This window comes from Typopeltis vanoorti, chromosome 6 (assembly GCF_054136105.1).
Source record: "Typopeltis vanoorti isolate ZY-2024b chromosome 6, IOZ_Tvanoo_1.0, whole genome shotgun sequence".
NCBI lineage: Eukaryota > Metazoa > Arthropoda > Arachnida > Uropygi > Thelyphonidae > Typopeltis > Typopeltis vanoorti.
Genome location: NC_143554.1, coordinates 6,617,539 through 6,632,048, shown reverse-complemented (window position 1 = coordinate 6,632,048; position 14,510 = coordinate 6,617,539). Strand labels below are relative to the sequence as shown.

General features: G+C 35.5%; 1 protein-coding gene across 3 annotated transcripts in view; it reads left to right on the top strand.

The window, feature by feature from the left end:
• Window positions 1-14,510, top strand: part of LOC150105263 (protein alan shepard-like) — a 323,518-nt gene that overhangs the window by 189,118 nt on the left and 119,890 nt on the right. For all 3 annotated transcript variants that reach the window (XM_090394029.1, XM_090394030.1, XM_090394028.1), the window contains exon 10: window positions 8,122-8,220. In XM_090394029.1, the coding sequence (XP_090250155.1) occupies window positions 8,122-8,220 (99 nt within the window). The remainder of the gene's footprint in view (window positions 1-8,121; window positions 8,221-14,510) is intronic.

The following is a 14,510-nucleotide window of genomic DNA, read 5'->3' as shown; positions in this document are numbered from 1 at the left end:
TGTTAGCAGAGAGAGCTAATCTCAGGTGGTATGGTTCATTTAAACAGAATGGAAGAGAAAAGATTAGCCAAACAAGTGTTTTCAGAAAAAAGATCCAGAGGAAGACCAAGATATAGGTGGAATGATACGGTAAAAAGTGCCTTAGAAGATAGAAATATAAGATCTGATAATGTTGGAGTCTTGACAGATAACAGATTGATTTAGAGGAAAATTTTTTAGATAGGAAGTTAGTGAAGATGTAAATTTTTCTTGTAGTACTATCGTATTCTGTCCACTCCTTGAGGGTACATGTCAGGAATTTGATGATGATGTGATTATTCTTGGAGAAACTGATGAAGTTAGGGATCACATGTATGGTTGTTAGGAAGTGATGGTCACATTGCAAATACAGCTCAGAGGATAATTGCAGTGCAGTAATGATTTAACTTGTTAGGATGAAGAAGTCATTTTGTTTCCTTACTAGACCTTGATACAACTGTACCTGGACTACTGTGCTCAGATTTGGTATCCTGGGTTTGGAGGAGATAAAGAAGCTGTGTTAGAGTGCAAAGAAGAGTTGTCAGGATTTTGTGGATAGATTGACAGTTTATTGACTGGAGACATTGGTAAACAGGAGAATGAGGGCCAGTATTATGGTGGATTATCAACTGATGAAATTTTTCATTATATAGAACATGGGAAGTGAACAATAGGACATTTGTAGAAGTTAAGTTTGTGCGTGGTAAAGAAAAGGGAGAGCTAAATTTTTCTTTCACAGAGCACTAAGTGAGTTTAACAGTTACCTGTTGAAATTGTGAGTGTATTCAATTTGAATGAGTAGGAGAAGGTATGACAGCTGGTGTGGGTGATCTATGATCTCTTTTGATGAGTCTTTTGCAATCTGGAAGTCTCAGATAATAATAATATAGACTACAGTAGAACCATAGCCATTCCATTCATTAAATGGATATCAGAGATAATAAACAGAATACTACACAAATACAATCTTAATATCTCCTTTATTCTCCCTACAGAATTAAAGAACTTGTTTAATTCCTCCAAGGATTCCTCCATCCCAATACACCATGGGATGTACCAAAACTTATACCAAATGTTATTCACAGAATGCAGTTCTTAGAACATTTGAAAGGAGGACATATTGAACCACATCTGTAAGTTATATGAACATGAAAATTGATTTATTGTGTTTCTTCTAGTCATTACTTTTAACGAATCCTAAACCATGTGCTTATAGTGCTAAACGTTCCATATGGCAGAATTTTGTAAAAGATTTTTTTATCTTTTGTAAATAAAATGTTTGAGGGTGTGCTTATACCAAGTTTGGTTGATCATCCAATACATTTTTCATTATTGGCTCTGAACACCTCTTCAAACATATGTCATACATTCGTCAACTGTACTTTTCTCCTCACACAGCTCCACTCGCATATCATTCATGATTCTGTCTCTCCATCTCAAGTCATCATTGTCATACCTGGGCAACACTGACAACCTTTCCCAATATACTGTTATCGTTCACTCTTCTCAATAACCACCTGATATTCACCCTTACATGACCTTAATATGAAGAAAAATTGGCTAGTTGTTTTGGTTTATATTAAATTATAACTCTAACACAGTAGTTGTCCCCATAATTTATCATAATGAATTTGTTTTCATTTTGCTTTTTCCTCTTCTTTTTTTAAATTATTCGTCTATGTATTTTATTTTATTTTGCGTGACTAGATACATATTGTGATTTATTGTTTTGTTTCATCAAAATAGATGTGACAGAAAGGTGTTGAAATCGATTTGATAAATCTGGGAAATTAAATTTAAAAAAAAGAAGCCATTTTTGTTTACTGAAATCAGTACTATTTTTGCACTTTTGAATGTTGAAAAAAGGTGAAACCGACTTTCCCTTTTGGCTCTAATAATGTCATTTTTTTCCTGATTATAATTTGTTTTACTTGAATATATCATAATTCATGAATGCATGGAACAAATGTTTTGAGTTCATTGTGTGTCGAAGCATAATTCTTTCAGAGATAGTATAAAAATATACTGTCAAAGCTTCTTTATTTTTTATTTTTTGTATGCTAATTGTGTAGACTTTGGACAGTCATTATTCAACCTGTGGAAAGTATTTGGTTAAAAAGCTTAGAACAGTTTTGCTTTTTAACTTTAAGTTGGAGGCAGAGAGAACTTTGAAGTGTTGATCTTGTATGTTTTGTTCATGAAATTTGTGAGGATATTGTGTGATTCATTTTAAGAATTTCCAAAAGCTAGATAGGGCTAAACAAGACCTCCCCAGCTCCCTATAAGGGAGTAAAAGGCATTAGCTGATAGCTGAGCTGAGAAATTTTACAGATATATTTTTATGTGTATTTCACTCTTGTGCATGTGAGTAATAAATTTGGTGCATGAAATGTTATGATTAGCTACTAATACAGAGAAAAACCAGTAAAGTTACTTAATATTTAATTTCTTAGCAAAGTTTTATCCGAGTTTCTTGATTGTCTTCAGTGATAGTACTGAAAAGGTTATAAATAAGTCATATAAGTTATAGAACAGTTCTACAAAATGAAATACCTTTGCAAAGAAACCAATTCCTTAAAGTTAATTCAAAACTTTAAGATAAGTCTTTTCAGCTGCTGCATTCATGCGAGTATTAACCACTGTACTGGCCTTGCAGTATTTAAATGTCAGTAAATACATGGATGTGAAGCAACCATTGAAATTGAAATAGCGTTTGGATACTATATGGTTCTTCATATTTGTGCTGTTTAAATAACTGAATATGAAGCATAAACTATTTGATGTATTCTGTCCATGTAGCCATTTGGGTGGCTAATTAACATGCAATTTTAGTTATTTTGAAAAGATCTCTCTCACTCTCAAGGAAGCAATTACAAGAAATGTGATCTAAATACTAAGATCATCTTGTTTGGTGGTATTTTCCCATTATTTTTCTAAATTTGGCATTTCTCCTGATAGTAAAAATAGGCCATATTTAGTATATTTCCTAGAAGGAAAATAAATGATTGATAAATTTCAATTAAACCATATCCAACCTATAAACGCTTTCTATCAAATTACCAATATTTTCTGAAGTATTAGAAGTGATGGGGACTGGTGAAGTGTAACTTCTGTAAATGATTATCTTCATTGTTGTATTTACAGGAGATTTTGCTTATATCATGCCCACTTTTATACATATTCTATGATTAGAGAAAATTTCAGTGTGTAGTTTAGATATCTCTAAGACATTTTTGATAGTCTGAATACTGAATATAGCTTTTGGTCTCCTGATCCAAACACTTGCTCTGATCTAATGACTGAAATTATCCTTACTAGGATGAGTGCTTTTATTCCCCATTCCAATGATTTTTTCAGACAAGAGAAAACCCTGCCTCACTGCAATTTCGTGCTTGTGTATTGGCCGACATGTCACATATCATGAGTTCCTTCACTGTAACCAAATCTCTGTGTGTGTGTGGGGGGGGGGGTAATGTGTTTATTTTAGGATACAGACACTATATTGCAGAAGCAAGAGAAATTAGTACTTTTATTCTGTCACTAAATACATGGAGAGATATTTACAATCTATGTACTATATTTGGTTGGTATATATGAATCACTACAAGGGATAAATATGTGAACCATTATTATTGTGCCATGTGAGAGTGGGAAATACAGGGTAATCACTGCCTTGTGGAGTACTGCCTAGTGATCCAAATGCCAAACTTTGCAGGAATACATTGTGTGTAATGGGGAAACAATATCTGAGAAAAAAAGGTAGTTCCAAAATTCAACACTAAGGGCACTATATGATATACGGAATATAGATGAAATTTTTCTATGTATATAAGAAGGAGAAAAGTGATACAAGCATAAATAACACATTTTTATTCACTTCTATTATGAATTCACTGGCTGTACTGTTCAATATGCTGACCTCCCTGTCATATAACAAACTGCATCTTTAGCACAGCTGATCAAGATTGATGTTTTGCACATGCTGTATTCTACTGTCTTTCAGAGCTGGCAAGTTATCAGAATGATCCCGATAAACCCTGTCTTTGAGAAATCCCCAGAGCCAGAAGTCACAAGGAATAACATCTGGTGAATGAGGTGGCCCACAGTGGGAAATGCATGACTGAGCACTCTGACTTCTATGAAATGTTCTCAAAGAACATCCTATGGGTTGACAGATGTGTGGAGGGGCCGCTCCTGCATGAGAATGACCGAATCCATGCACAGGCACTGTTGTAACTGTGGCAGAACAAAATTATTTATAATATTGCGCTACCTCTCAGCAGTAACTGAGCAGGTCACAAGACTCATCTGGCATATGTCCTAAAAGAAGAATGGTCCAATGATAAACAAAGCTGTAAGCTCTCACCAGACAGTAACTTTTGGGTGAGTGCAAAGTAGTTTGTTGGATTGCATGCGGGTTTTATAGCCCTTCTGGGTTTCTTTCTCTTTTCTACATGGGCTGTTCAATAAGTAATAAGACTAATTGTACTGTGGCGAAACCACTCATCACAATATTAATTTTTGTGGAATAAATAAATGTTAACATGATACGTGAAGCTTTCGACAATGAAGCAATGTCGAGGGCAAGTGTTTTTCGCTGGCATAAAACTTTTTTTTAAAACTGGCATAAAAAGGAAGGCAAAATGTGGAAGATCTTGAACATGAGGGAAGACCTTCAACGTCCATCACAGAGACAATGATCAACACAGCAGCGATTATCATCAAGCACGTCAAAAGGAAGCGTCCATTGCTGAAGAATGGCTTCTTATTGCACCACGATAATGCAAGGCCACATATTGCTAGTTGTGTAGTGGACGTTTTACAGAAGAACAACACAGATATCCTACCACACCCTCCATACAGTCCTGATCTCGCACCGTGCGATTTCTGGCTGTTTCCTCAGCTCAAGAAACCACTAAGAGGCCGCCATTTCGAAAGCAACAAAGCATGTGTAAAAGCTATGGAGGCGGTTTTGAAAGAACTCTCACATGTGTTTAAGAAGTGGATGCAACGTTGGGACAAATGCATCGCGTCTCACAGTAGTTACTTCGAAAAAGACCATGTAAATGATGACGATTAAAAGTAATCTGTTTTCTGTATAAATATAGTCTTATTACTTATTGAACAGCCTATGTATCTCTTGGCACCACTCGACTCTGCTTGAGACACATTGGGCCTCTGTCTCACTAAAAACCTGTCAAATGATTTGACAGGTTTTTGTTTTTGCCTGCATTTTAAAATGTTTATGTCATGACACTGTCATTGAAATGGTTTTTGATGCGGTTTGCTACAGCTTTGTGAGGGTGATATCTTGCCACAAAACTTTGCACCTCACCCCATTTCGCACACGTTTCTTTGATCAAAGAACTAGTAACATCCGCAATCCCTTCCTCTGTGTCTGAAGACATTTCTCCACCTCCGTCTTTTGCTGCTCCTTCTGAAGGTGTTTTAGTTCTTCCATGGTGAGCTCATTCTCACCATGGAAGAACTAAAACCGGTGATCCTCCACATCAGCATTATCAACTTCCAAGCCCATGCTTTTGCCCAGAGACACAATATCATCAACAAGAGCAACATGCTCAGCCTCAATGTCTCTGTCTACTACACAGTCTGGCCACAATTTCCTCCAGGCCAAGTTCATCGTCCTGTAAGTCACTTGCACCCAGGCTTTGTCAAGGATGTTGAAGTGATTTTTCCAGAATTCTCTGAGTATTAATTCTGTCAGAGGTCACTTCAAAGCACCTTTGAAACAGTGCTTTGGTGTCGAGTTTCTTGAAGTTCGAAATGACCTGCTGGTCCATGGGCTGAATTAGAGAAGTTGTGTTATGGGGCAGGAACTTCACTGTGATAAAATCAGACTCCTCCACTAACTCGTCGTCCAAGCCTGGAGGGGGAGCAGGAGCATTGTCCATCACAAGAAGGCATCTAATTGGCAAATTTTTTTCTTGAAGGTATTTTCTCACACTTGGGGCAAAGACTTCATAGATCCACTCAGTAAACAATTGCCTGGTTGCCCAAGCCCTACTATTAGCCCTCCACATAACGGGCAATTTACTTTTCATCACGTTATTTTTCTTAAACACCTTCGGATTCTCAGAGTGGTACACAAGCAATGGCTTGACCTTAAAGTCCCACTTGCGTTTCCACATAGCAAAAGTCAGCCTGTCCTTCATTGGCTTGTGTCCTGGCAATGCTTTTTCCTCCTGAGTGATGTAGTTCCTCTTTGGAAAATTTTTCCAAAATAGGCCGGTTTCATCACAGTTGAACACTTGTTGGGTAAGAAAACCCTCAGCCTTTACATAGTCACTAAATTCTTGCACATATTTCGCAGCTTCTTGATTCGAACTCGCAGTCTCCCCCATGCCGAACCACACTATGGATGCTGATTTCCCCTCTTAAATTTCTCGAATCAACCTCTACTAGCTTTGAACCCATCAGTATCAGCACTCGTACCAGGGTTTTTCTTTAACAGGTCATCATGTTATCACCTTGCTTTTCACAAATTATAGCTTCAGAAACACTATCACCAGCTAACTGTTTCTCATTTATCCAAATCAGCAACAATTTTTCTCCTTCTTCATTTGTCTGTGATCTTTGTTTAGTAAGAACTATCACTCCTCTTACAACATCAGCTCTCTTGATTGCCTCTTTATTTTTGAGTATTGTACATTTCGTTGATTTCGCCATACCGAACTGCATAGCAAGATTCGAGACACGAACGCCAGTTTCGCTATGTGAAATGATTTCTTTTTTCATCTCTATCGTGGTTCTAACAACTTTTCTTTTCACTTTGTTGCTATCACTATTTTTCTGCAGTCCCATGGTGGCTTAATTAATAATAATTTATGAAAAAAAACAAAACACAAAGAAAATCAAGAAAACTCGCTGCACATTTGAGCAGGTGTCTACACTGAATGAAGGCTGCCATGTAACTGATGCTTTCCTGCCTTGCAGTTCAGCAAGCGGAGCACCTGGTTGCCGTTTGCCTGTTCGGGAACTGAAATTCTGTTCGGAAATTGGGGCATTTTTTGCTCGGAAAATATGTTCGGGAACTGAATTGTTTGAGAACAGAGACGTTTGACAACCGAGGTTCCACTGTACACAAATAATTTTTAGTTGTCATCAGGACTATTCATCCTTTCTCAAATCCTAAGTTTTTTTTTTTTTTTTTTTTTTGTCAGCAGCTCTTCTGTCTATCAATAATAGATATCTCACATAGGCTAGTATTATTTTGGAGATCAACAGATGCAATCCACATTTTATAATGCATAGGATTCCTTTTTATTCAGGAATAGGTAAATTTTTACTTACTATATCTGTTCTTTTAGAGAACTGGAATAAAAATGTTCCTATAACATGATAAACATTCTATCCTCAACAAATACTATACTGCAGAAGCAAGAAAAACAAGTAGCTTTATTGTATCAGTAATGAGATATTTACAATCTGTGTACTCTATTTAGCAATAAGACATTAATCTTAATGCCTCACACAAGCATTAAGCTGCTAGCATGAACATCCTCTCTCATATTTTCAGTTGCAGAAAATACATGTAAAAGCTGTTTAAAATGCTGTTATTGGATATGGAAAATACACAGTTTGTGTAAAGCAAATATTATAATAATGATAAGCTAATGACTTTTATTCCCTTATAGAAAGTAGGTGAGACCTTTTAACCCTATTTAGTTTTTAGGGCCTGAGTGGGCAGTACAATCTTTATTAGTAGCAAATCAAAGATAGCTGGCCCACGACTATCACTAATTATAGGCAGCAATCGATGAAGAGACTGGCGACAAGTGCTGCCATAACTTGAAAGCAGCTTCATTTGCATTTGAGATTTTTGATATCATTAAGACATTTCACAAATGTGTTAATGATATCATAACATTTCACAAAAGTCAAGTCTGCCAAAATTTGTGACTAATATGCTAAAATATGCTTTGTGAAAATTGTAATCTCCTGATGTGGAAGTGCATACATACAGTAAAGCTAGTTCCTGCTGGTAGTTTCTGCACATTAGATGCTGCCAGCATGATCATGTTAAACAAAACTTAAGTTAAAAATATGTGTACATAATGACTCAGAAAGCATTCCTGATTTCAGGTAATTCCTTCTTCATTGGAGCCTGGCACATTTCATTATGGTGCTATTGTGCCTCAACTGACTGCACATATGTCCCAACTTCAGCTGTCTAGTACCTCGGTAAGAGTATACATTAATATTCATTCTTTACTTATGTTACCATACCTTATTTAGGCTGTCTTGCATAAACTACATAACATTATTAAAAAAAAAAAAGTATGAATTTCATTTCTAATAAATCTTGGTTATTCAAATGTGCATAATTCTTTCATAATAGTACAATAAGTTCTTTGTTTACATGGATTTGAACTTGACTCACCCAATATTTAGGCATTTTCATTTTATTTGTACACTCATGTCAAATGTCAAAGTTACATGGTTAAAAACATTTGAGAAAAGTCTGACTGTTGGGCTAGAGTTAGCTGAGTCACTATATGATAACTTGTCCTCCATGCAATTCCTGTGTGATATGTTGTTCAGGCTCTCTCATGTAGTCTTGTTCTGAATTAACACAGAAAATAAAATGTGTGTTTCATTCATTGTGACTTTACTTTGATAGTGGTTTATAAATTTAATTGAGACCTATAATTATGTACATTTAATTCTGAATTTATTATTGTTAATGGATTTCTAATTAAGATATTAAAAATATACTGTTGTTAATATCCAAATAATAATCAAATGTTAGCCAACTATTTAGTTAAAGTGCTTTCTCATTATACTGGCAATACCCCTTTACACATAAAATGAACTCTTCCCACTTTAAAGCCAGTATAGAAAACCTCACACTCCAACCCACTGACATTATTATGGTCGGTTTTGATGTCTCCTCTCTGTTCACCAATGTTCCACTTTAGACTTATTCAAGCTGAATTTTATTACTATTATTATAAAAAATCTACATGGAGTCAGAGACTCATTGTGGGAGGTCAACTGTCATACACACAATTTATCATGCTGTGCCTTAAATATGTTCACTGTCTGCGCTCACCACACTCCCGGGCAATGCATTCCAGTCATTCGCCACTCTCCATGCAAAAAACGTGTTCCTCACCTCCTTGCTCACACTATCCTTGTACAACTTCCAGGAATGACCTCTTGTTTTCTTCCTACCTTCATCCATTCTATGTAAAATCTCCCCAACAATAATCTGGTAATAACCTCTTAACAGCTTATATATCTCGATCATATCTCCTCTCCTCCTCCTATTCACCAATTTCTGCAAATTGCATTCTGTCAATCTGTCTTCATACTCGACATTCCAGAGACCAGAAACCACCTTAGTCAATTGTCTCTGAACCTTTTGCAATACATCTTCATCTTTTTGAAAACCAGGTGACAATCCATATGTGGCCTGATCAAAGCCTTATACAAGGGAACCATAACATCCTTACCTCTACAAGTCAATTCCCTCCACATCATTCCATTATCCGCTGTTGTCCATTTCATTCTGATATTTCAGCATTGTTCCAGACGATTGGAGTAGAGCTCTCGTAGTATCCATATATAAAAAGAGAAATAAAACTGAATGCGAGAATTACAGAGATATTTCCCTAGTGATTGTTCTTGGTAAGATTTATTCAACTATACTTGAGAAACAGTTGAGAAGGATGATGGAAGGGAAGCTTGGTGAATAATAATTTGTATTTAGGCCAAATAGCGGTTTTCAGGGTGAACTTTTTCCTTTAAGACGAATAGTTGAGAAAGCTTGGGACTATAACAAGGATTTATATTTAACTTTCGTAGATCTCGAAAAGACATGACAAGGTAAGAGGAAAGCTCTTCAACATACTACAATTAGATGGTGTAAATGGGATACTATATTAAACAATATATAGTGTCAGTTTGAGCTGTAAGTCAGTAGTTAGAATTAGAGATACAGGAAGATAGTTTGTTTAATTAGGTGTGTGACAAGGGTGCACGTCATCTCCACTGTTGAATACTGTTATCTTCACAATTCATTATATCCTCAGTGAATACTGTTGTTTATTATCTATAAGGATCACATTATGAAGGAAAGTGTTATTATTGAACCTGATATCAAATTGGTGATGTTAATCTCACCTCTTTACATTATACAAATGATATACTTCTTAATAAATCTAGTACAAGTCTGCAAGACTAAATCGAATAACTTTTGTAAAAAAATTTGGTATGAAAATTGGCAATAAAAAGACGGACAATGACAATAGGCAGAAACATTGAAAACATCAGCTATATCTTGAATGGAGACCCTATAGAGCAAGCAATACATTTCAGCTATTTAGGCACAATTTTCAGTGAAGATGCCAGATTAAATATAGAAATAGACAACAGAATTAGTAAAGATGGCATAGTAGGAAGTCAGCTGAATAAATTTATATGGAATGAGAGAGAAATTGGTTGAAACACAAAATTGGCTGTATTCAATACAGTGTTCAAACCTCAGATTTAAATAGAATGGGAGAGGAAAGATTAGAAAAACAAGGGTACTTTGCTAGGTTGTCAGGGAAAAGACCCAGAGAAAGACAAAGATATAGGTGGATTAATACAGTAAAAAATGCCTTAGAAAACAGAAATTTAAGAGCTGATAATATTGGAGTTTTGACAGATAATAGATTAATTTGGAAGAAAATTGTCATTAGGAAGTTAGAAGTGATGTAACTTTTTCATGGTATACTATCATAAATATCCTGTATGCTCCCTGAGACTACGTTGATGATTAGATTTGTGTGGTGTGCAGTTATGGTTGGCAGGTTGAGGGATGCAATGATAAATCTGTAATAAGAGACTGGCATTTTTGTGGACGATCACAGCTTTATGTGTCTGTTCATGTGAAAATTTATTTATGATCTTACATTTGTTGAATGTTTGTTGATTGAAAATAAAATATTATACTGATTGAAAATATAATATACTATTTTATTATATTATATTGATTAATATAACTATTATGTTAATCAAATTGCATAGAAAATTACAATACAATTGTAATTGTATGTGGAGCTAGTCCTGAGCAACATTCCCCTATTCTTTTTATCTTGCCTGTCCTTCCTCATTACCTATCACCTTTATTCCTAGAAGAATATCCTCTTGAAGTTTGTCGAGTCTCAGTGAATTCCAGTATGATGCAATTTTATAGATCTTTCTAGAATTTGTGTAATTAAGACTTACTCTACCAAATGTGAATGTATCATATTGTCACATATCTGGGAGAGACTTATTCTTTGATGTTTATCTAACAGCCAAGAACACCTGACTATACCAGAAACATTTATTGTTTCTGCTGTTGTTGGATTTATTGAAATCTGTATGTCTTTATTAGATTTTGTTTACTGACATTGATGTCATCAAATCTTCGTTCTTTTTTTTTTTTTGAGCTTTTGAGGAGTTTTTTCCTGCAAGGCTCAAAAATAATTTAAAAGAAGAAAAACAACGAACAAACTATCTACACAGAACCAAGTGGAAACAACTATACTCATGTTTTTTTTAGGGGTCTGAAAATTGCTGCCTTCATTAGCAATATTATTATTATTACTTGACACCTCCAGGGAGTCCGAAGACTCATCGAGTGAGGACACCTACTCTATATCTCTCTGTCTTCACCACTCAATCTGCCAACTACATCAACAGCATCTACCACCTGCGACCACCACTGGTATTTCCTCAGACAATCGTAAACATCCATGCTGACAGCAGGATTCGAACCTGCAGCCTTTTGGCTGGAGAACGGATATGCTAACCGCTCTGCCAACCAAGCTGAAGCATTTGTTAAAATGTACTAAAATGTATTTTTAGCTAAAATTCACTGACATTGCCAACTTGGTGGGCCACGTGGTTTGCATATCCACATTCCATCCAAGAGGCTGTGGGTTTGAATTCCATCATTGGTATGGGAAGCCTGAACTGACTTGGAAAAAATTCCATGTTTGGTCTCTAGAGCGGGATTTCTGGACAGTGTGCATTCTTATTAAAAAAAAAAAAAAAAAAATATATATATAAAATTGAAAAAAATTAGAAAATAAAATCCTTAGCTCATCCATAGTATTAAATGTACTTTAAATTAGCAAATAACCTTTCGTGGTGGTAGAAAAAACACACATTAATCTGTAGATAGATTGTTATATATCTGAAAAGATCTAACAGCCAAGAGTATCTAATTATACTATAAATATTGCATCTTCCACTCTTGGAAATATTTATTGAAATCCCTGTGTCCTTGTAAGATTTGGTTTATTGACTTTGACGATATCACATCTCTAGCCTTTCGTTTTTTTTTTCATCCTTGGGAGTGATCTGTGCTGGACCAAATCTAGCAAATATAGAAAAAAACTCTACTTGTGTCTTTTCATTATAAAATTGTCACATTTATGAGCTAGGGCAGTAACACTATTTGCTAAAACGTACTCCAGATTATTTTTGACTTAAATTCAGTTACATGAATCTGTAGACATCCCAACATTTTGTTGTCTTGTGCACAATGAACTGTTGATTATTTCAAAGAACTTGCTCACTCTTCTCACCATTTTGTCATTTTTCAACAACAACAGATGAAAGAAAGAATCTGAAGTAAAAAAGAAAATGTTTGAGCCTTTTCATTCTTTAATCAATAGAACATTCAAGACTTATTTATGTATCATCTCTGTGCTCCTTTAAGTAAATCAGATTTCACTATTATATCAACTTTTAGAAAGGAATGCAAATTATACTTGAAACAAATTACTGCTGGAAGAAGTGAGAAGGTAAATCTGAAAACAAACCCCAACTCAACATCACCAGAGTTAAAGATCGGTACTATCAACGTAAGAAGCCTGAATGGCAAAGAAATGGAGCTAGCTGAGGAATTAGATAAGTACCAGATCGACATAATAGGGGTGACTGAAACAAAAAAGACCAAAACTGGTGAGATCTTTCTGAGCAATAAATACAAAATGTTATATTCAGGCAATGACAATCAAGGAAAAGAAGGAGTAGCCATAGTATTCAACACAAAATACAAGGCTAATCTTCTTGAATGGCAGTCAGTCTCAAGTAGAGTAATGTGGGCAAATATGAGAATGGGGAACTGGACAATGAGACTTATTTGTGCCTATGGTCCCACAGAAGGTTCTACTAAGGTAGAAGTGGAGGAATTTTTTGAGGCTTTAGAAAAAGCAACTGACACAATGAAAAAGGAAAAGTTGGTCCTTGTTGGGGATCTAAATAGCAGAGTAGGAAATGATTGTGAGACATACAAAAATATTTTGGGAAAATTTGGAGAAAAGAGCAAAGCTAATAATAATGGCAAATATCTGTTGGATTTCTGCTCAGGACATGGACTGGTTATTACTAACACCATGTTCCAACATAAAAATGTACACAAATTCACATGGAGAGAAGAGGCTAGGAATAAGAAAAGTCTCATTGACTATGTTATTGTTGATAGTGATGTTTTCTCCCTGGTGCAGGACACCAGAGTGTACAGAGGATTTGAAATTGGAAGTGATCACTATTTAGTCTTGAGCAGGATAAAATTGAATTTCATATTGAAAAGAATAACATGTAAGAAAGTTTTAAAGCGAATAAAAGTTGAGCAGCTCTCAGATGTGAACTGTAGACTAAAATACAGAAATATTATTGAAAAGAAAATGAAAGAGTTTGAGAACAGGAATCAAACCTTGGAGATTCAGTGGCAAACTCTGAAGGAAACATTGATTGATTCTGCCAGAGAGGCATGTGGTGAGGTTGTGTGCAAGGATAAAAAAATCAGAACTCCCTGGTGGACACAGGAAGTTAAAGAGGCAGTGAAGGAAAAGAAGAAAGCATATCAAAAGTTCCTGGCAAATAAGTCAGCTTTTACTCTTACAGAATACAGAGACAAATGTAAGAAAGCTAAACAGTGTGTAAAACTAGCTAAACAAAAGTCATGGGAGGACTTTGGCAAGAATATAGAAAATAAATATCAAGAAGGTGGCAAAATATTCTGGAGGTTGTTGAAGAAGCTTAGGAATGGAGGAAAGAGTGCTGTAAAAGGAATTAGAGATGATAAAGGTGAAATGAAAACAGGAGAAAAAGATATCCTTGAAGTATGGAGTAATTACTTTGAAAAACTGCTAAATGAAACAAGCAGTGATGACAGCACAGTGATAAAAAACACTGACCAGTCATGCAGTCAGGAATACATATCCATACTTGAAGTAGAAAAAGCCATCAAAGGCTTGAAATGTGGAAAGGCAGCAGGAGTAGATGATATTCGACCAGAAATGCTGAAGTATGGTGGTATAAGAGTCTTACAGTGGCTGCACTGCACTGCATTGAAAAGAAAATGAAAGAGTTTGAGAACAGGAATCAAACCTTGGAGATTCAGTGGCAAACTCTGAAGGAAACATTGATTGATTCTGCCAGAGAGGCATGTGGTGAGGTTGTGTGCAAGGATAAAAAAATCAGAACTC